The sequence below is a fragment of the Apiospora hydei genome (assembly GCF_038363865.1).
Source record: "Apiospora hydei strain CBS 114990 chromosome Unknown utg000005l_segment0_segment0, whole genome shotgun sequence".
Lineage (NCBI taxonomy): Eukaryota > Fungi > Ascomycota > Sordariomycetes > Amphisphaeriales > Apiosporaceae > Apiospora > Apiospora hydei.
Genome location: NW_027117364.1, coordinates 3184766 through 3204786, shown reverse-complemented (window position 1 = coordinate 3204786; position 20021 = coordinate 3184766). Strand labels below are relative to the sequence as shown.

General features: G+C 54.5%; 7 protein-coding genes across 7 annotated transcripts; 3 read left to right on the top strand and 4 right to left on the bottom strand.

Annotated features, from left to right (window-relative positions):
* Positions 1-346: 346 nt before the first annotated feature.
* PG997_006452 (alkaline-phosphatase-like protein) lies at positions 347-2106 on the top strand (the record flags this gene model as incomplete). Its single annotated transcript, XM_066810767.1, has 5 exons — positions 347-547; positions 613-819; positions 860-922; positions 995-1183; positions 1240-2106. The coding sequence occupies 5 exons, from the start codon at positions 347-349 to the stop codon at positions 2104-2106; spliced, it is 1527 nt and encodes a 508-aa protein (XP_066669690.1).
* Positions 2107-2591: 485 nt separating this feature from the next.
* On the top strand, positions 2592-3643 carry PG997_006451 (uncharacterized protein; the record flags this gene model as incomplete). Its single annotated transcript, XM_066810766.1, has 2 exons — positions 2592-3125; positions 3218-3643. The coding sequence occupies 2 exons, from the start codon at positions 2592-2594 to the stop codon at positions 3641-3643; spliced, it is 960 nt and encodes a 319-aa protein (XP_066669689.1).
* A 733-nt stretch (positions 3644-4376) lies between these two features.
* On the top strand, positions 4377-5286 carry PG997_006450 (glutathione S-transferase domain-containing protein; the record flags this gene model as incomplete). The annotated part of the gene is made up of 3 exons (XM_066810765.1): positions 4377-4431; positions 4523-4971; positions 5083-5286. 3 exons carry the CDS (start codon positions 4377-4379, stop codon positions 5284-5286), a joined length of 708 nt encoding a protein of 235 aa, XP_066669688.1.
* Positions 5287-6075: 789 nt separating this feature from the next.
* Positions 6076-8629, bottom strand: PG997_006449 (uncharacterized protein; the record flags this gene model as incomplete). Its single annotated transcript, XM_066810764.1, has 8 exons — positions 6076-6200; positions 6281-6465; positions 6575-6849; positions 6948-7133; positions 7260-7439; positions 7501-7685; positions 7768-7952; positions 8031-8629. The coding sequence occupies 8 exons, from the start codon at positions 8627-8629 to the stop codon at positions 6076-6078; spliced, it is 1920 nt and encodes a 639-aa protein (XP_066669687.1).
* Positions 8630-12457: 3828 nt separating this feature from the next.
* PG997_006448 (uncharacterized protein) lies at positions 12458-14674 on the bottom strand (the record flags this gene model as incomplete). The annotated part of the gene is made up of 2 exons (XM_066810763.1): positions 12458-14200; positions 14420-14674. 2 exons carry the CDS (start codon positions 14672-14674, stop codon positions 12458-12460), a joined length of 1998 nt encoding a protein of 665 aa, XP_066669686.1.
* A 1048-nt stretch (positions 14675-15722) lies between these two features.
* Positions 15723-17207, bottom strand: PG997_006447 (uncharacterized protein; the record flags this gene model as incomplete). The annotated part of the gene is made up of 5 exons (XM_066810762.1): positions 15723-16210; positions 16266-16669; positions 16735-16815; positions 16883-17010; positions 17070-17207. The coding sequence occupies 5 exons, from the start codon at positions 17205-17207 to the stop codon at positions 15723-15725; spliced, it is 1239 nt and encodes a 412-aa protein (XP_066669685.1).
* Positions 17208-18218: 1011 nt separating this feature from the next.
* PG997_006446 (siderophore biosynthesis enzyme) lies at positions 18219-18990 on the bottom strand (the record flags this gene model as incomplete). The annotated part of the gene is made up of 2 exons (XM_066810761.1): positions 18219-18744; positions 18842-18990. 2 exons carry the CDS (start codon positions 18988-18990, stop codon positions 18219-18221), a joined length of 675 nt encoding a protein of 224 aa, XP_066669684.1.
* Positions 18991-20021: the final 1031 nt, after the last annotated feature.

Genomic DNA, 20021 nt, shown 5'->3' with positions numbered 1-20021 from the left:
CTCCTTTGGCATTCGGCAAGTTCCATATAGCGCGGCAGTAATCTGTCGCCAAGGGCAATAATGACCCCGCAGAAGTTAATCGCGGGAACATCCGGGACGTAGCAAGATATTGTGTGATCCGGTTGCATCGATCCGTCATCGGCTATAACAATACATCCCCCTCACTTCATAATGGTACCATACCCAGAGCAGTGGAGACGCTGTGCCATCTGCGGAGAGGTGGACTATGGAGATAATCGGGATCTCATAGGTATAAATAGATAGACATGGGCCTGCCCCCGAAGAATGCACAGTGGCCATGCCCCATCTGCGATTTCGTTCACCACTTGTTTCGCTGAGAGCCAAGATGCGTCTGTCCGTTTGGTGCACCAGCTTGCTGGCTGTTGCAGGCCTATGCCAACCCCCGAATCCTAAGCCAGACTACTCGTTCGAGAACCCGTACACAAGACCTGCCAAGCCAAATGGACTTGCTATTGAGAAACCAAACATGATCATGTTCATGCCCGACCAACTGCGTTACGATGCAGTCGGGGTCTTTGGAAACAAAGTGAGTGAGAGGGGGGCCTAAACCTCTTCGTTGCATGCGAAGTCTGCTGCTAACATCCCAATCAGTTTGTCAAGACGCCCAACATCGACGCTTTCGCAGCGGAGGGTACCCGGTTCACAAACATGTTCGTCCAGGCCTCAGTCTGTTCCCAATCTCGCACCAGCATGTTCACGGGGCAGTACAACCACGTGACCGGCCACCGTACTCTCAACAACCTCTTGAAGCCGTGGGAGCCGAACATGTTCCGCAGCCTCAAGGAGGACGGCTACCACGTGGCGTATCTGGCCCCCCAGGGGCGACCTCTACGCAGAGAACACCACCGAGCTGGGGGTCAATGAGTACGGCTTCTTGACGAACCAAACGCTGCCCAAGTTCGTGACGAACCCCTGGGATGAAGATCAGGATAGCATCTAGAACAGGCTTTTCTACCTCGGCGTGCGAAACGAGACGGCCGCCTTTGACTACGACGAGGCCATGGTCCGGGGTGCGCTTCATTGGCTCGAGTGTCCGCCCAAGGAACCATGGGTGCTATTCTTGCCGCTGCTGTTCCCGCACTGCCCGTTTACGGCAGAAGAACCATTCTTCTCCATGTATAACAGATCCGAACTGCCGCTTCCTGCACGGAAAGAAGACAAGGTAAGCAGAGTCCGTATGAAGGCGTGCACTCATATACTCATGCGCACTGTCGTTAGACTGGCTTCGAGCCGCGATTCCACCGGCAGATCCGCGACCAGTACGGGACGGATCGCGCGACGGACGAGGTATGGCGGGAGGTCAAGGCCACATACTATGCGATGGTTTCGCGAGTGGATTGGCAGTTCGGGCGGATCGTGAACAAGACCAAGGACCTCGGGCTGTGGGACCAGACGGTGACCATGTTTTTCACGGACCACGGGGAGTATCTGGGCGACTACGGCCTGATCGAGAAATGGCCATCCGGTGTCTCAGACAGTCTGGTGCACGAGCCGCTCATCATTGACGGTGCGGGTTTGCCCAAGGGCGTTGTGTACGAAGAAATGGGCGAGATGGTCGACCTGGTGCCGACGGTGTTGCAGCTGGGCAGCATTCCGGAGACGTATGCGCAGTATGGCGTCTCGCTGGTGGATGCCATACATACCACGACCAAAGGCGAGGTACTGCCGCACAAGAAGTACAGCTTCACCGAAGGCGGGTTCCTCGTGTCGGAGGAGCCGCTGCTCGAACAGTCGCCGTTCCCCTACGACATCAAAGCCAGCTTGCAGCACAATGACACGTCGTCGGTGGGCAAAGCGATCAGCATTCGCAGCAAGGAGTGGACGTATGTATACCGGCTGTACGAGGCAGACGAGCTGTACAGTCGAAAGGGCGACGATGCACAGGAGCTGCATAACCTGGCCGAGCGGCCGGAGTACCAGCGCGTGAGAGCCACATTGCGTGAAGAGGTGTTCAAGTGGCTCGTGGAAACAGCAGACACGATCCCGTGGTATGAGGACCAGAGGAGGCCATCAGTGACACTTGCGAATCCTCACGAGCAGTACGTGATGCGGGAGGAGAAATGCGATGATTGCCCGCCCTATTGATGGCCGGTGGGGTAAACTCAGGCGTTGAGACGGGAAATTCGATAGCGCCCTTCTGCCCTGGAGGTTTAATGTCGATATAAGACATGGACACAAAACAACATGTCACTGGATAATATTCAGATACAATGTTTCGAGGTTATCAAAAAGGGGCATAGAAAGACATAACAGACACAAGTATATAAGAAAGTAAATACAGTGAGTGATATTGGATACCAGGTGAAGACGGGAATTGATGTCTCTGGATGTTTTGTCGAGCAGAGTACTGCTACTAAGTACTTAGAGTCAATAGGCGCCAAAGCAAGTTCTTCAGCAGCCACAGGACATCATCCCACCTGTAGAAGGGTCCTACAGCTACAGCACCTGACCCCCACTCGCGTTCTGTTCGACCAGCCAGACCAGTCCAACTTCAATGAGTTAGGTTCGTCAACCCGCTTATTTCACCTCTTCGAGACCCTGCAACCAGATAAACGTGCCAATCCGCCATAATGCCAGCATCATCCCCGTCCCCCCTCGTGACAGGCGCCATCGCGGCCGCGGCCGTCCCCGCCGCCCTGTACCTGGCAAACCGCCTCGCGGGCTCCAAATCCTCCAAGCGCGCCGGCCTGGCGCCGACCGAGGAGCGCGTGTGCATCATCGGCGCCTCGAGCGGCCTGGGCCGCGACCTGGCCAAGAAGTACGCCGCCCGCGGCGCCAAGGTGTGCCTGGTCGCCCGCCGTGCCGAGCTGATCGCGGCTCTGGCCAAGGAGTGTGGAGAGGAGGACCGGTGCATCGGCATCGCGGCCGACGCGGCCGTCGCGGAGGATATGGTACGGGTCCGGGAGCGCATCCTGCAGGCGTGGGGAGGGCTCGATACGCTGCATATCTGCGCGGGCGTCTCGGCGCTGCAACCTGTCATGGATCTGACGGGCGCCGCTCCGGGCGAGGATGTGTCGGCTGCTGGCATCCAGAAAGTCGTCGAGATCACGGGCCGCGCGACCCAGGGAAACCTAGTTGGTCCTCTAGTCGCGGCGCTGACTTTTGTGCGTTACCCTCACCATCTGCTGCTGCTCGCGTCACATTTTTCTTCATATACAAGTGAAGCATGAACGAACTAATCTTCGGCATCGTACAGATCCCCATGCTCCAGCGCACCTCATCCTTCCCGGCCATCCTTCTCGTCTCCTCGCTCGCCGCCATGGTCGGCGCCCCGACGCGGGCCCTGTACGGCTCCACCAAGGCCTCGTCGCTGCTGCTCTTCCAGTCGCTGGCCGTCGAGCACCCGCGCATCGCCTTCACCTTCCTGCTCCCGGGCACCATCGAGGGCAACTTCCGCGCCTCGGCGGTGGACGCGGGCCCCGTCCGCGAGGCGGACCCCAACAAGACGGGCCTGAAGATCGACTACGTCGCCAACCGCTGCATCGCGGCCGTCGACGCGCAGACCACGGGCAACATCTTCTTGCCCTTCTTCCCCAACTTCTTGGCCCCGCTCGTCTACACGCTGTGGCCGGCGACCGTGGAGAAGGCGGCGCGGAAGAAGTACAACTTTGAGGCGTCGTAGAACCGAAGAGGATCACGTAACAGCAGCTATTTACGGAACTAGGTGCACACTCCATCCACGCATCATGCATTTACGGTATTCAGGTTTACTTTGCGCATTTGGGAGGGAATGTCCGCTGCAGGCTGGATTGGCTGGCTCACAGACCCCTCATGCCCCGAGTGCCCACAGTTCCTTGGAGTAGGAGAGGGTCTCTTTTATAGGTCACCCAAAACCGGTATACAGAAGGCGAAGGGTATTGCTCCTGGGGAAGTGGATTGTTTATAGCGGTGCGGCGGCGTCATTTTGCTGATCCAGCACAACTCTCGGAGACTTGATTACGAATGCCAATGGTGTCACAAAATGGATGACCACTCGGCATTGATTTGTCAGTCTCACTCACACAAATCGGATGGTGCGGAGTCGAGACACGCAGGAATGAGGATGCAGGTCAGCTCAGCCAGCATGCATTACATATCGTTGTAGAATTGCCATTCCAAGCTTCTCGCATTCGGTCCATATGCGAGATCCGCCGCCGGAAGATATGGAACTGACTGACGGAAATGCAACCACGAATGTCGCCATGACGTACCCCGCACTACCTCTCTTGTGCTGCATATAGTATTTAACGTGTATCGCATCATCACCATCGCCATGAACGAACTTCTCCAATGCTTCGCTGCTTTCGCATTACCCCACATCTCGTCGCAACTTAGTAGCATTTGAGCGTTCTTCTTCTACTTTCCACTACACCACAATGGCGGCCACACCTCAGCACAAGATCAAGTTGTACACCAACCATGGATGCCCCTGTAAGATTGACCAAACAACACTGCAGTTTCCTCTCGTGAGCCTGCCTGTGATGATGCGGGCCTCGATATACTAACGGGACGCACCGCATAGGGGCCCACCGCGCCCACATCGCCCTAGCCGAGCTCAACGTCCCCTTCCAAGAAGAGCTAATCGACCTCTCGGTCCCGCGCACGCGCGAGTACCTCGCCATCAACCCGCGCGGCCTCGTCCCCTCCCTCGAGTTCGACGGGCACGTCGTCACCGAGTCTGCCGTCGTCGCGGCCTTCCTCGCCGACGCCTACCCGGCCGCGGGCCTCGTCCCGGCCTCGACCGACGAAGGGGGCCCCCTGGCGAGGGCCCGCATCGCCTTCTTCGTCGACACGTACTTCAGCAAGGCCGTCGGGCACGCGCAGAAGGCCGTGTCCGCGTACGCGGAGGGGCCTGCGGCGCAGGAGCCGGCCCTCGCGGACTTTGTGGCCGCGGTGGTCAAGGAGATTGAGCCGTTGCTGGCGGATGCGGCGCCGTTCTTTGGGGGGAGCAGTAAGCTTACTTTGGCTGAGGTATGTGAAGCTAAAAGAACCCGCCCCCCGTTTTGGTTGAACCCCATCCCCCTTCTTCTCACTGCAGTGCCAATTCTTACTTTCTTGCTCACCTCTCTCCCCCCTTTATAGGTCCAGACAGGCTCCTTCCTGCTCCGCCTCTACGCCTACATCAAGCACGGCCTGGTCCCTGCCAGCCTCGAGGCCGAGCTGGCCACCAAGGCGCCCAACTTCGACAAGTGGGCCAAGGCCACCATCGCGCACCCCAGCGTCACGTGCATCTGGGACGAGGACAGGATCATTGCACACTCCAAGTACCGGTTCGGCAAGAAGTGAACTTTGTGATGAAACGTTTTGGTCCGGATAAGCGGATGGGGGTTTGATAGGTTAGGTACTTAAGTCATCTGAATACGGAAAACTGTACAACGGCCTATCCCGCTTTTATACTTTGAAAACAATGATGTGTTATGACGTATATACGAGTATGGCTATTGGTTGTTTCAAGTCCAAGTTTGACGTATGCAGTCCAACCCACAAGCTCGTGCCCCTGAGAAAGGGGTTGCTAGCGGTCGTGACGTGTAAGAGCAAAAGGGAGAAAATAGGGGCTTGAGTTAAGGGCTGTACCTCATATTCAGCTAGTTGGTGTGACTGGATGTTGCTTCTTCCATGTGTCGTAATTCAGCTTGCTAAGTATTTGTGGCTGATGTAGGTATATTAGTAAATAGTATAAGAATCCGGCCTATAAAGAAATAGTATCAGTATATACTCAGATTTATTATATCCGCTATATATTACATACATTAATCCTGAATCAGGTTTAAAGTCTACTGCGCTGGTGTTCTAGGACTTTCTATCAGATAATATATGTCACCTGTATAGTACTAGATGTTGAAGTAACGGATACGTCCTCGCATAAGCTTCCGGCAGTGTGGGTTTTTATATCGAACTTGTATAGTCAAGTGTGTCTATAATTACATGAAAACGCAGATATACACTTCGTGGAAAGAGCAGATATAAATATAGTAACCTGTGTCTATAAGGTATATTGCAGAATAAACGACAGGATATCCATAAAGGTCATAAAGCATCACGCTAGTAGTATGAAATTTACTAAAAAGAAGTTGCCTAGTTCAAGGTCTTCTGCGCCTTGGACTCGCCAGTCCGCCCCTGAGCGGCGTCGTAGAGGGCCTGGATATCCGCCTTCCACTGGTCCACTTTGAGCCTCAGGATGCGTCGGTCATAAGTCAAGACTGTAGACGATCGCAAGTCAGTATGCTGCGCCGGAGGTGCAAGAAATGATAAGATGAGGGGGAAAAGGTTCGAGACTTACATCCATTGACTTCGCCCTCCACGTCGGTCGTCTGGGTCCAGACGGCGCCGCTGCAGGCGTACCTCTCGATCTGCTCCCGAAGCTCCGACATAAGGATGTGACCGCGGTAGTTATAAGCTTCAAGATCGGCATCGAGTTCATAAGTCTGGTTGATAGAGTTGACGGCGTCCGTCACTTTCCAGAGGCTAAGCAGAGTGGTATTGTCAGCATTGATATCCCAAAAGGGGGTGGAAAGAGGGGAGCGCCGAAAAGGCATGTGCTATTGACGAGAGAATGTGCCGCTGTTAGACTTACTTTTCTGCGGAGACATTGTGTCCAATACCGCCAAACTCTCCTTGAATGGCAATGCGCTTGGGGTCGTGGGGAGAGGAGTTGAGCGAGTAAAAGGGCGTGCCGCATTGCGGGTTGGCGTAATGGTGGTTGTCGTGGAAGTCGCCGGCGCCGTGGTCGTACCAGCCCGAGGTCGCGTCGACGAGCCGAGTGGGATCCAGCTCCTTGGTGCGGGCGGCGAGGTCGAATTCCGGGTAGTAACCTTGGGTGATTTGACCCCACCCTTCATTGTAAATGACCTAAAGAAAGGAGTGCGTCATCAGTAGGGGAGTCGTATTATTGGAAGGATTGGAAGGATTCACGGGGAATCCTCCCGAATTCTTGGAATGCGACATACCCATGTGTAGATGCTGGGGTAGCTCTTGTGTTGGTCAATCATGATCTCGAACTGCCGCTCAAACTCGGCCTGCTGGGCTGCGTTCGGCTTTCGGTTACCATCATCAGTCAAGGCCGGCATGTCCTGGATCACAAGCAGGCCCATCTGGTCGCATGCTTGGTAAAACAGAGCTGGCTCGACTTTGATCTACGTTGTGATTGCCGAATCAGTTTCTGGTGCCCGGAGTAATGTAATGTTCGCCGCCAGTAGAAAGGCGGGGCCTATTTGAACTTACATGCTTTCGCACCATGTTGAGACCAAGCTCTTCAACACCTCGAGATCATAGACCATGGCCTCGCGACTCGGGGGAGTGTGAAGGCCATCGGGCCAGTAGCCCTGGTCCAGAGTGCCGAAGTGGAAGAAGAATTTGCCGTTGATGAGCGGTCGAAGAATGCCGTTGACTTCACCGACTGAGACCGTCCTGAAACCAGTGTAGCTTGTCACTTCATCGTCCTTGTTTGAGACAAGAATGTCAGTAAAACGTCCCAAGTGTTTTGGTCTGGATAGTACTCACGCCCAACTTGATGCTCAGGTTATACAGGTTAGGTGAGTCGGGGGACCATAGCTTGGGCGAGTCGACCACGAACTCAATAGGCGTGTTGCTGGAGGCCTCGTGCGACATGATGGACACGCCCTCGTTCCCGACGACCGAAATGCTGAGTTTGTCGTTCCCTCCCGATGTCGCGACCTGCATCTTGACTGTGAAACTGTCAGTTTAGCCCGGTGACATTGAGCGCGCTGCGTCGTGGAAGAGTCTCTCTTTTAGTTCGCTGCGACTTACCCTTGCCATCCGCATCCGCTGAAATGTCTAGCTTCTGGATGTAGTTCTGTGGCACAGATTCCATCCACACCGTCTGCCAGATGCCACTGCACGCGCGGTAGAAGATGTGAGACGGGTCGACACGCTGTTTTCCCATGGGGATGTTGTAGCCCATGCCATCAGTCGGGTCGAAAATATGCACGTGTCTGTCACGAGGCGACACAGGTCAGTCAGGATACACAAGGATCCTCGGGGGAAGAGGAGATTTCACTCTGTCTACGTACAGCGTGTTAGTGCCATTGGGACGGACAAAGTCGGTTACGTCGAAGTTGAAGTGCCAGTAGCCACCCCTGTGGAACCCGGCCCTGCGCCCGTTTACGAAGACTGTAGCTTCGTAATCGACGGCCTCGAAATTAAGCATGATTCGGCGTCCCTTCTGGGCCCAGTCGCGTGGGACGGTAAACTCTCGCGTCAACCAGGCATACGTCACATTGATGTCCTGAACCCCTGAAAGCCCACTCTCCAAGCAAGATGGGACGAGAACATCTGCCGCGTTCGCGAACGACTTATAAGATATTTGGTCAGCCGGCGGCACTTTCAACGGGTCTTTTTCCTCGAGTTGGTACAACTCGAAATGACGGGTACTCACTTCATTGATGGGCGCCATGCGGGCCTCAAACGCATTGGCTCGCCTGTACTTCCAGATGCCGTTCAGATTCTGCCATTGGGGGCGCTGAAGGAGCGGTCGTGGGTACTCTGGCCACGGGTTCGTGCCGACCTTGTAAGTCCATTCCGTGTCTAGCGGAGGCGTCTGTACTTGATAGCCAAGCACCTGGGACACCACGGCGAGCACGCCGAAGAGGACTTGGCCGCGGACATGCATCTTGGTGTCAGAAGAGTCACAGACCAGACAAGCTATAGCTTATTCTTCTCACGGGCTGTGGTCCTAGTTGACACGGGCTTGGAGGGGACGTGTGAAGGGGGAGGAAAGGATAAACCCTGAGTTGATAGAGAAGGTTCAAGGTCCCGTAACGCAACGCCACCAGCAGGGCCTTCCAGGAAGGGGACAGACAGCTCATGTTATATAGACCCCGGGACTCCCGCTGATCGGTGATTTCTCGCACAAGAGGCTTGCTTACCAGCATGCCCTAACATCGTAGAACTCTCCAATGACCGTCGAGCCGGTTTCCGACCTTCCTAATTCCGATACCATCCTCGCTTCCTTGGAAGATGTCGTACCTAAGGCCGCCCACTAAGGCCAAGCAGGAAAACGAAAGAGCGGTGCGGTCAGGCTGCAGACGCAATAGTATGCGTGGGTCAGTTGGCTCGACTAGCCGACTTGCAACTGACATCGAGCTGGACGAGTACCGCAGTGAGGTAAGAGAGTGGAAGTACATACCTCAGTCGCCATGCTACGGACGGCGCCCGGATCCACGAAGAAGCTCCACCGGTGTAAGTATCCCTGGACTTGCATGGGCAGCCAGACTTTGCGACCCAATTACGGCGGGATCCAAGGTATCTGAGATGGGCAGAGTACCTTGGTATCGACTCATCTCGTTGGTGCAACGTAGTAGCTCAGCACGGGATTCGCTGGAGAGGCATTGACTCTCTAAGATTGACTTGCGGCGTCGCGTGCTAGGGATATCTGAGTGACTGACGTAGGACCATGGGTAGCTAATGCACGCGAAGTGGCTAGCCAAGGCAGGCTAGCGATGTGACCGAATCACCGTCCACCTAGGTATACTTGACCCAGCCCCAGCTCTCGAGGGCGGTTTTCGGCAATGCAGTGGATTTCTCATTGCCATGATGTCGCGTGGGAGGATGGCAGTTTGCCGGACCGACTAAGCCCAGGAGAGCAAGCCTTACCTGCAGTTGTGGCTCCCTACTACGGGCAATATCGTCTGTGACGGGCTGTAAGCCGGTTCCAAGCTTCGGCCTATATTAGCCCTAGATACAGTACAGTATCGACCTGGAAGCTGGAGCCCTCGCCCCGGAGATGAAGAGTAGACATTAGGTGAATGAAAGTCAAACCATGATCGAGGTAAGAGAAGCCGCAAACTCGAGAACCGACAAAGCTCACCGCTCAATTGGGAAAAACAAAACAAAACAAAACAATCAAATCGTATCACGGCTTGCCTTCGATAACTCCGCATATCTCAATTTGCGCCTGGCCGTGTTCACTCTCCATCATGTGGCTTGGTGATTCAGCCAAGATATGATATCTCAATAGTAGGCAGCAGAGTAATGGTGCCGAGCGCGGGTGTTGTGACCCGTTGTAACTCGTCACTTTCCATGTACCAGCTCCCGGGCTGTGCCGGCCTTGGGCCCTCGCCAGAGGCAGATGATCATCAATTTTGGCGACTCGGCAGAAGATTGAGGGGAATACCGACGAAATGGCCCGAAGGAAAAGATGACGGCCTACCGTCTCTCGTCTCCGGTGGAGGGTATAAGGAAAACCTGCTGGCAGACTGCTGGCACCAATGATGGGCAATGTTTCATGCTGGAGAACATGTGGAGTAAGCAATCTAGAATGCCATCTGGCACATGTAGAAAAATGCTGCTCGACCAGTGAGACAGATCTAAACGAGGGCCGATGAAGTGATTGTTCACGAAAATGACATGATGGCTCATCACGGGGTCGACAAAATGCTGAACGGCCAAGGCCCGACATTGCCCTTCGCGAAATCCGGACTATCGAAGGGAGTGTGGAAATCAATTTGATGTGAGCAAGGAGCAAGCGGCAAGCAGGTTGTCTGTCGCTTGTCGTCTGGGCGTTACTTTTCTTACTGCTGCGGGGAACCTTGGAGAAGGTATGTCGTGTGGAAAAGGCGATCTCCAAACCAGCCCACGCACCACGGAGACTTTGGAACCTTGGCTGCTTGGCATGCACCCCTCCAAGCCACCCGTCGCCTTAAACGCCCCGTAGCAAGCGTAGCACAAGGCAAAAGAAAGAACGTGCCCAGCGCCCCTCCCCTCGGTCGGCCCCTCCCCAGCCAGTGCCGCGAGGGAAAATGTGGGGAGGACCAGCTACTACTAGAAAAAGTAGCTGGACGCAAGGCTCGTGATGCTGGGGGCACCCACCTCGAATGCAATGTAAGGGTCTTTGTATCCCCTCGAGTGCGACAGCCCTCGACATATCTCGTGACTAGAGGCTCCATGCCCAGCGCCGAATAAATGAAAATTCATTCTTCACGAGACCCTCCAGCTTCTACACCCACTTTCGAGAGCGATGACATCGTGACAAACATTGGGTATCCGGGCGCAAGCCCAAGGGTGGTTTGCCAAGCTGGGAGTGTTTGACTCGCTTCTGGGGTGTGCTCGAGTCTCACTCGAGCGATCGAAGCTGTCGAGGATCAAGCGGTCAGTCCGACGACACTGCTAGGCTTTTCTTTTCCCTCCCCTCCAGAACCCCCTCGACTTCACTCCATCCCTTCCGGCAGCAGAGAAACAACAACAGCTTTCGGTTTCCATTTTTAATTCCTGGAAACTTACACCAGCGCATGTATGCCGTAGTGCTAGTGTGCAGTCGGTCTAGTGCCAATCCTTGATTCTTGGTGGAATGGACGAGTAACGAGTTGAGTCGGCCGATACCTGCCTCGGTCTCTCCCACCCTGTATTGTAGAACCTAGTATCATCAGTACGTTCAATAATTAGCAGACCCAGCCGGCCGGCACTTTGAGGCATATCACATTGCCCACTGTTATAGGACTTCTCTGCACTGTACCTTTTAAGGTACGTCTTCGCTTCAGCGTGAACATGAAACTGCTGACCGGAGTATCGTGCCGGAGAGGACGCGGTGGTCACCACATGGCCGCAGGCCGCAGCTGCCGTGCTCGCCCGACTGCACAGAGCAAGCGAGTACCCGCCGTGTGGGACCGACCACCTTTCTCCAGTTCGGATCTTGCACTCACAGTCAGAACCCCCCATGCCCCCTCGAGCCCGTAGCCTGCGAGTCATGGAAATCCAAGCCAAAATAAAAAGGCCGACCAAGGGATGCTAGCTCGGGGCAGAAAGACAGGACTAATCGTCGATGTAATCTCTCACCCGAATCGACAACGGTCTAAGTTCGTGGAGAGTCGGGGTGTGGTTCATCCACATCCCTCCCTCCACTTGTTCGTTTCAAGCAACGGGCCGTCTCCCTAGGCCCGGCTGTGAAGGAACCCGTGACTTTGTGTCAGGGGCCTTCCTTAGGAACTGCCCGACTGCAGACGAACTGACCCGTTCGGATCAACAGTTCGCAGGTCCAAAAGTCGTGTCATGAAGCAGGAAGGTGGGTGAGAGATATTACCAAAAGAAATGCCGTTTATACACGAAGCTCCGTTCGGCCGTCATCTTCTAGTTGCAACTCAAGTCCATCGTTGCCGGGATCTTTGACCGACCAAATCTTCGCAATAGCCGCAATAATTCTGATTCCTTTTCAATGTATTTAATACCGCAGCCCTAGACGGGGCATCAACGACTAACAGGCAGCAGCCGGGTTGCCTATTCCAGACTACCGCATACTGACTGGTACACTTGGTCCAATATCATGTGCCCACCGTCAAGCAGAACCCAATGTGCGAAGGGGCCTATCACAGGCTTCTGTGGATCAGTCGAGTATGTTATACTGTAATCTGATTTGTATTGATATCCGCTCCAATAGTAATGTGTATGGCGCCCAGTCACCTGATCCCTGACTCCTAAATTTCAAATCGCTTTCTATGCATCTGGTCTAATTTCCACGTCTACCGCCGGTGGACATCAGTGTGATTTTCTGCTTCTTCTTCTTCTTCCCAGCACCGCCGCCGCCGCCCGCGGTAGCACTGCCCGCACCGCTATTGCTGGGACCCGCACCGGATTCGTTCAAAGAAAACGCCTCCATTTGCATGTCGATGTCAGCCTGCTCCAGAAGATGCTCTGCTTTCAGCCATCCGTCATCCGCAGAATTTTCCGAAACTGGCTCAAGACTGGGCGAAGCAGCAAGAACTCGTGTGCCCCATACCGTCTTAGATGTGGAAGGGCTTGTAGACATCTCGGCTAACTGATCAAATCCAAGCCGTGGATTAGGTGGTGTTGAGCCCGGCGCAGGCGCAAGAGGCTGGAAATCATCTATGTTGACCGCGGGGCCTGACTCGAAGGCATCTACATGAGACTCGTCGAAGTGTCTTCGAGCACTGCGGCCGATGGCTGCTGCTTCTTGGCGCTCGGCCTGGACCCGTTCGCGTTCTTCCTGTGCGGCTTTGTCTCGGTGGGCCTTCCGGCGACGTTCCAGGTCGCCCGAGAATGTATCGAGAACTTCGGGTGGGACTATATCAGTCCAGTCGCATTCGAGGAAGTTAACCACGCAACCATACGGCAGGTGACCAAGATACTTGGCTCGCTTCCGCAATGCCTCATCTACTACATGGCCGGTAGATATGTGTTCCACCTGCGGCAACAGTGTTGAAGGGAAATTCGAGAAGTCGCCAAACTTGGTCTTCAGAATGCGGATGTCTAAAGGCGACAAGTATAGGTGAGGTGGGGCAGTATAAAAGAAGAATGTAGGCCCGGCAGCGGGTTGCTTGGCCAGCATCTTCGGCAGTCCCTGAGATAATGGGCCAGTAGCATCCGCGTTGCCAGCCTCGTTGTTTTGCTCCCTGACCTTGTCCTTCGCTGTAGTGATGGCACGGACTGCTTTTATCGTCCAGTCGCCATCTTCAGTGCCGAATTGATGCTCGTCTTCGCTCGCCTGTCTGCGCAGGTCCTCCACCTCCCGATCATACTGCTCCACCACGTAGTCGTTGGTTCCCTTCATGATGTGGGCATAGTCCAGAACGTTTGCTGCGAAATGCCATGGCACATCCTCGCCAATATTCATCACGTCTGGCCCCCCTTCTCTGGGTAAAGCCAAAGTCGAGCCCGTCTCTCTCATCATTAAGCGTAAAACGACGTCTTCCCCAGGCCGAGGCAGCGGGTTTTCTTGACCGGCATAGAAGCGAACGGGCCGAGTTTCGGCCAATTTGAAGGAGTCTTCGCAAATGGGACACTTCTTCCATCGCGCCTCCTTCCTTGAGCTGGGTTCGTCTTCGCTTGTCGAGTTCATGAATCGTAACAGGCACGGAAGGCAGAAGATGTGTCCGCATCGCGCCATGCGGGGCGCTACCGGTTCCGAGAGACAGATGGGACATGAGGTTGACTGTGATTCGGTGGAAGCCAGCACTTGGAGCACATCGGACCAGTCAACATGCTTGTTCGCATCGCTTGCTTGAGCAGTATAGTCGCTGTTAGGCGAGACTACAAATCGGTAGTTGGCATGCACAAACTTGGCCTTATCGACGGGGTGGTAGCCAGAGCCCGGGCCCCATGTCGCATGGCGGCGAGTGGCTCTGCCGTGGCCATGCCCGTAGCCCTGTTCGTGGTAGGGCCGAGTGGTGAAATTGAGTAGATGGGTGATGGACGTCTGGCCTCGTCGACTCGATGCGTTACGTACTGCTCTCTGTTGGAAGGTCAGTGACAAGGTCGCATGACATCCGCAGTACCAGATCGCAACGACAACTGTGCCATGAAAACCAAGATTGTAGGATGTTCCAGATCGGCAAGCCAGCCAGTATTGTTGGCTAACACTCTCTAGACCGGACTGAGGAGCAAACAAGATGCATGGGTCGTTGCCATCGATAAGATGCTACGTATAGTAAGAAGATGGGGCGGAGCTCACAAGTTCAGCCATCGCATCGTCGTCATCCAAGCGACTATCTCTCAATGGCCTCCTCTTTTCTCTGTGCTGCTTTCGCGCAGCCTGGCCTTTCCGCGGCACAGGCGTCGAGGCGGAAGGGGTAGACGATGCCGATCGTCGGGAGTTCGATTCGTGGCTCGGGGATGGTACCGAGACGGGCTGTGAAGGGGTATAGTTGAAGCTAGGACTCGATGCCGATAGGGACTTTCCTCCCAAGTTCAGAGAGTTCGAGTTCATGGTGACCTCGGGGGCAGGATGGCTATCGCGGTGTTATGCCCCGGGGGGAGCAATGGCGTTGATCGTATCGGCGTCGCTGATAAGTGAAGAGCTGGTTGACTGATGTCACCGTTCCAGTACCGAAGGCAACAACCCAAGTAACGAAGTAGAAATGCTCGACCGGACTAAACTAACAAACCCGAAAGCTTCCACGATATAGGAACCCGCCGGATGAAAAGGAAAAGGTCAAACAAAGCTAGGTCAGAAGGAAGTGGCAATTCAAGATTGATCATGAAGGGGTCCAGTGATGGATGGACCCCGGAGGAGTTGTAATGATGGAGGTTAGAGGGGGAGGAGGAAGGCGAAAGAGTCACTCGCGGTCTGCCGGTCCAATGATTAATCTCGGCGGGGCAAAAGAAGAGCTAGGTTACCAATCTGACGACGGGTCCTGGGCGGCTGCCCATTTTCACTGGCTGCTGCTGCAAGTAAGCCTAAAAGCCTTGGGGTCCAGTGTCCACCAACAGCAGTCTTTGCAGGTGTCTTAAAGCCGATGGGATACGGATGTGAAGAAACTGCATTGAACAAGGAAAAGGCTCTGTCTATTCAACTCGGCCTACATAGAGAACATGACTCCAATGAATCATGAATACTTGATCAAAGAACCATTGCGTCCAAAGCGAGTTGTCTGTCTCACCTGCAAAAAGAGGGGGAAACCTCAAAAATGTAATGCGACGCGGGCAGGATTCGAACCTGCGCTCCCGAAGGAAATTGATATCGCCAGTTCGAGTCAATCACGTTAACCACTCCGTCACCGCGCCTTACTGGTTGTTGATGATAAATGGCTTACTATAGCCATATCTATACCAGAGCCCAACTGCTACATCATACGAAATGTTCCATGAGAACTATCTATTCTGAGAGGGCATACGATTTATCAGTCCATAATTTGTTTTAGAGAAGAGTATCTCTTATGCTCTACTGCCGGATTTACATTTCAGTGCAGCATGCAGCCATCCAATAGCCTCACTATGCCATACTTGCTTCTAAAGCAATTGCATCCCGCCATCCTCTAGTCCTGGCTCAGTGGCTGCGCGTAATACTCCCGTTCCGAAACCCTCAGTCTCGCCGGCGCCGCCTCGTCTACCCGCATGCACTCGGCGATATGAACGCGGATTTCCCTCTGACAGAGCGGCCTCTTCTGCTCCTCTCCTCCGCCACTGCCAGGTATGTCCTGCGATCCCGGGCTCAGGGTGGTCGCAGTGGTGCCGCCGGTGAACTCGCTGAAGCCCGACGTCGTGATGTGGTGCATCGACCGGCGGACCCGGCGGCCCTTCTTGGTCCGGAGCTCGTAGAGAGGTCGCTGCGACGAGCCGCCGCCGCCGCCGTCCTCCGTCCGGTTCGCGTCGTAGCCGAGCAGAAGGGTGCTGCGGACAAACTGTGTGGCCTTGAGGATCGACGGCCACAGCACCGGCATGTTGGTTACCAAGATGGCAACGAAGCTCTCCCGAACCGCCCACGAGGCCGATATGTCGGCATTGTCTTTGGGATCCTGAAGGCCTAGATTGTCAGTCTTCCGAGGTCATATATCCAAGAGGCCGGCACGTCGGCAAACATAGGTCGGGGAACGGGCGGGCGGGCGGGCTTGCCTTCAACGCGAGAACACATCGCAGTATAGCAGCCGTGCCCACAAATATGCCGCCCGAGAACAAGAGACAGAGGCCGAGCTTCTTCACGGTCCTCAAACGGGCGTGGAGAAGCATCGGCACGGGGATGGCCATCAAGTAAATGTCGGTAAGGATGTTCAAAACCATCGTGACGATGTAATTGTTGATGGACACCGTAGTTTGGCAAGAGTTCCCCGGGTCCGGGTAGATCTGCCAGTTCTTCTCGAAGGGCAAACCACAGGCGAAGAGAATGTTGGAAGTGACGGCAACGTAGGTGGCGGCAAGAATATAGAAACCAATGCGCACTCGGCCCGCCAAAGGCTCCAACCCGTCCGTGAGGCGTAAGTAGAACCTGCGATAGGATCAGCCGCGTTTGACCTCAGATCATCAAAAGATCAAGGATAGGTCGTCACTGACGCGCACATGGAGCCCTTGGTAGCCCATAGAACAAGTGTGTAGCTACACCAACCCACGATGTGCGTCTTCGAGCCGTTTACGCTATTAGCTGTGTCAGTCTGGGAGAGGTGATATCTAGCAGGTTCAAGAGGCATGCTGAGTTGCTGACCGTAGCCTATACTCCGGGTCACTGGGAGACAGCATTCTGCGGTATTCATCTGTCATGGAACTGTTGGCTAACCCTTGCCAGTAGTGGTTGACCATGTACGCTATCATGGTCTCCATGCTGAACGCGAACTGCCCAGAAGTCAGACACCAGATATCTCTGCGACCGCGGATTCGATAGCGAGACTGACCGCGACCAACCACATGAGGTAGTCATCGCTCTGGAGGCCCTTGGGGCCGATGGCGTGGACTCGTATATATGTCCGTAAGGCAACCACCGTCAGACCGATCCCCAGCAGCGTGAATGCCTCGATGCTAAACGCGTCCATCGGAGCGGTCGAAGCAGGTGTCCGTGGTTTTGCTGAGGCATGGGAAGAGAAACACAACTGCGCTGCGACCGTACCATCTACTTTGGCCGTCTTGAGTGGCAGTAGGGTATATCAATCGGCATCGAGCATAGGGAATTTGCCATCACGACATGGAATTTTTGGGCTGGACACATCGGACGGTTCGAGACAGGGAGCAAAGCTCAAAACTCGAAACAGTAGGCCAATGGCTTTGTTAGGGTTGATCGTGGGTTAGCCAATGCAGCTTCGAGACTCACGAGTCGGTGAACCTATGAGCTTCGAGCAAAACATTCGACTGCGGCAAGCGACCGAGTCGAGACCATGCCGGGTTCCTCACCGTAGGCCTGAGCCATATGGGATTCTTGGACAGAAAACCAGTTTCCTGTTTCTCCAGAGATTCGGTGTTTATCTGCATTGACCCATGCTCTGGAACGGAACATGCTTATTCAGTCGCATTTGATAGCATCATACCTAGGGTAACAAGAAATGACTCCGTCACTCCCAATCAACGCCGGACCTCCTCCGGACGCAAGACTTGACCAATCCTATCGACCAATGGCGCAACGTTTTGTGTAGGCGAACTTCACCTTCTGTCTGGTGCCTTGAATACTCCATCTCCAAGTGATGCAGCACTGGCTGAAAGGAATTGTGGGCGAGATGTCAAACCAAACGCATTTCCAAAACGACGCGTATTTCCGAGCTGCAGATCGTCGTCTTGATTTGTTCTTGTATCTGATTGGTTTGTTTTTGTGCTATTACCACCTTGGCTCACTTCTCGATGGCCGTAGCGTTCGAGAATCCTGGCAATGGGGAGATGTAGAGTGTCACTGGGCACCTAAAGAGTTTATGTCACGTCATTGTTGAAATATACTTGATTGATCATCACTGGCATAAGGGCATGCCACCCGTGGGCAACTTGAGGTACACAGGTATCTGATAGTATTGACTATGAACCCCGCCCCGAGTGGTGCGATTCACAGCGGGTCGGGGTCATTATGGACTTTTGGTGTTATCAGAAAGAGCAATGGCGGCAGCCAGGCACACGATCATGCCGAAAGGAGCAGCCGAGGCGGCGACACCGGCACCCGTTGGCGCAGTGGTGGGCGTCGAGGAAGAGGATGAAGAGTCGCTACCTTTGGATTCGCTGCCTTTGGGACTGTCTGAGGGTGCTTCCGTCGTCTTTCCAGTCTCTGCGCTGCCTGTCGACGTAGCCGTCGGCGCGGCGGTAATGGTGCCAGAACGCGTGCCAGTCAACATGGTGGTACCGGGGACCTCATCAGTCTCGGTGCGGACACCGCTCAGGATAGTAGTGCCGGCAGCCTTGCTCGTGCTTCCGGCCTCAGCAGCTGTGGTAGTTGAGGCGGCAGCAGGTGAGGCGGTAGACGAAGCCGCAACGGCGTCCGGGCCGAAACCGGGAAGGAAGGTGGGAGAGTACTTGGCGGTGCCCTTGTAGTTGCCACAGCCAGGCACATTGGTCTTGGGTGGAGCGCGGCCCCCACCGCAGTCCAGCAACTCGCATCTGTTGGGCAATGTCAATATGCAGGTAGAGTATAAACACGATGAAAAGGCTGGGCGCCGCATGGAACATTGAATAGTTATAGGTAATAATAACTTACACCTCACCGGTTCCCGGCACGTACCAGATCATGCTGGCCTCGCCCCATTGGTTCTTAGTCGCCGAAGAAACACATCCGCCAATGTCGGTTTTGGCCGCAATCGGTGCGGCGAGAAGTGCTGCAGCCAGCAGAGCTTGGACGGAGTGCATCGTGAAGTTGGATTTTGGATCAGACCGTAGGTTGGTAACGAGTGTAAGGTGCCGAAGCAGTGGGTGAGATTAGATTATAGAGATAGTGGTTGATCCAAACGAACGAATGTGACGGCAGAGACAGAGAAACAACATTGAACATAACCCGGGGCCAAACCAGAATCTATTTATTTATCCATTGTTTGCCCGCCATCTGGAGACTGGATCTGGCGCCGGGCACCAGCACCACGTCTTTGTCCCGTAAAATTAAGTACCCTGGCTAACACAACAAGCTGGGGCAGTTAGCGGCGAAAAAAAGTGCAGCCAGGGCCCAGGGGCCACGCCGCCTCGTCATCTCGTCAGAAATCTCGCGTACCCGCGGAGCGCTATGGGCAGAATGGGCTGCTGCAATCTTGGTGCTGGTTGTTTCCGGCAGCCATCCGTCGACCCACCGAGGCCACTTGAGCTCGCTTGAGGCCACTCGAGGCCACTGAAGTCCACCTCAAGCCGCTAAGCTTAAATGAACGATGGGTTCAAGCGCTACCCAGCGCTACAGAATGCTGCAGAACGCATGAATCGCGATTTAAACATCCCGAATACGTACCGCATGGAGATGGAGTTGCATCATGGAGATGGCCTGGACTCAATCGACAACAGCCAATAGGTAATAAGTATCATGGGCTGTTCATGGGGGGCTTCCTCGGGGGCTTCCTGGGGGCAAGGACTCAAGGAGGCTGCCTCCGTGCCATATGGCCTGGTCAGGAACAACATCCAATTTCGATAATCCGCGTCAATGTTCGATGCGATTATCACGGGGCCAAAACAGCATCTTGTTTGCCTGGGCTGTCGATTGCCCCGTACTAGCATGTAAATCCCATTTCACCCAGCTATGATAGCTACCCCGTTAATTGCCTGCCATGTGATTAATGTTTATTCCATAACCTCCCATTCTGAAACAAAGTCATATGAACGGCCAATTCTGATTTACTCTACTGGACTGCCTACAAGATGACATACACATGCTATGACCATCTACTCAATCTCAGTTCTTG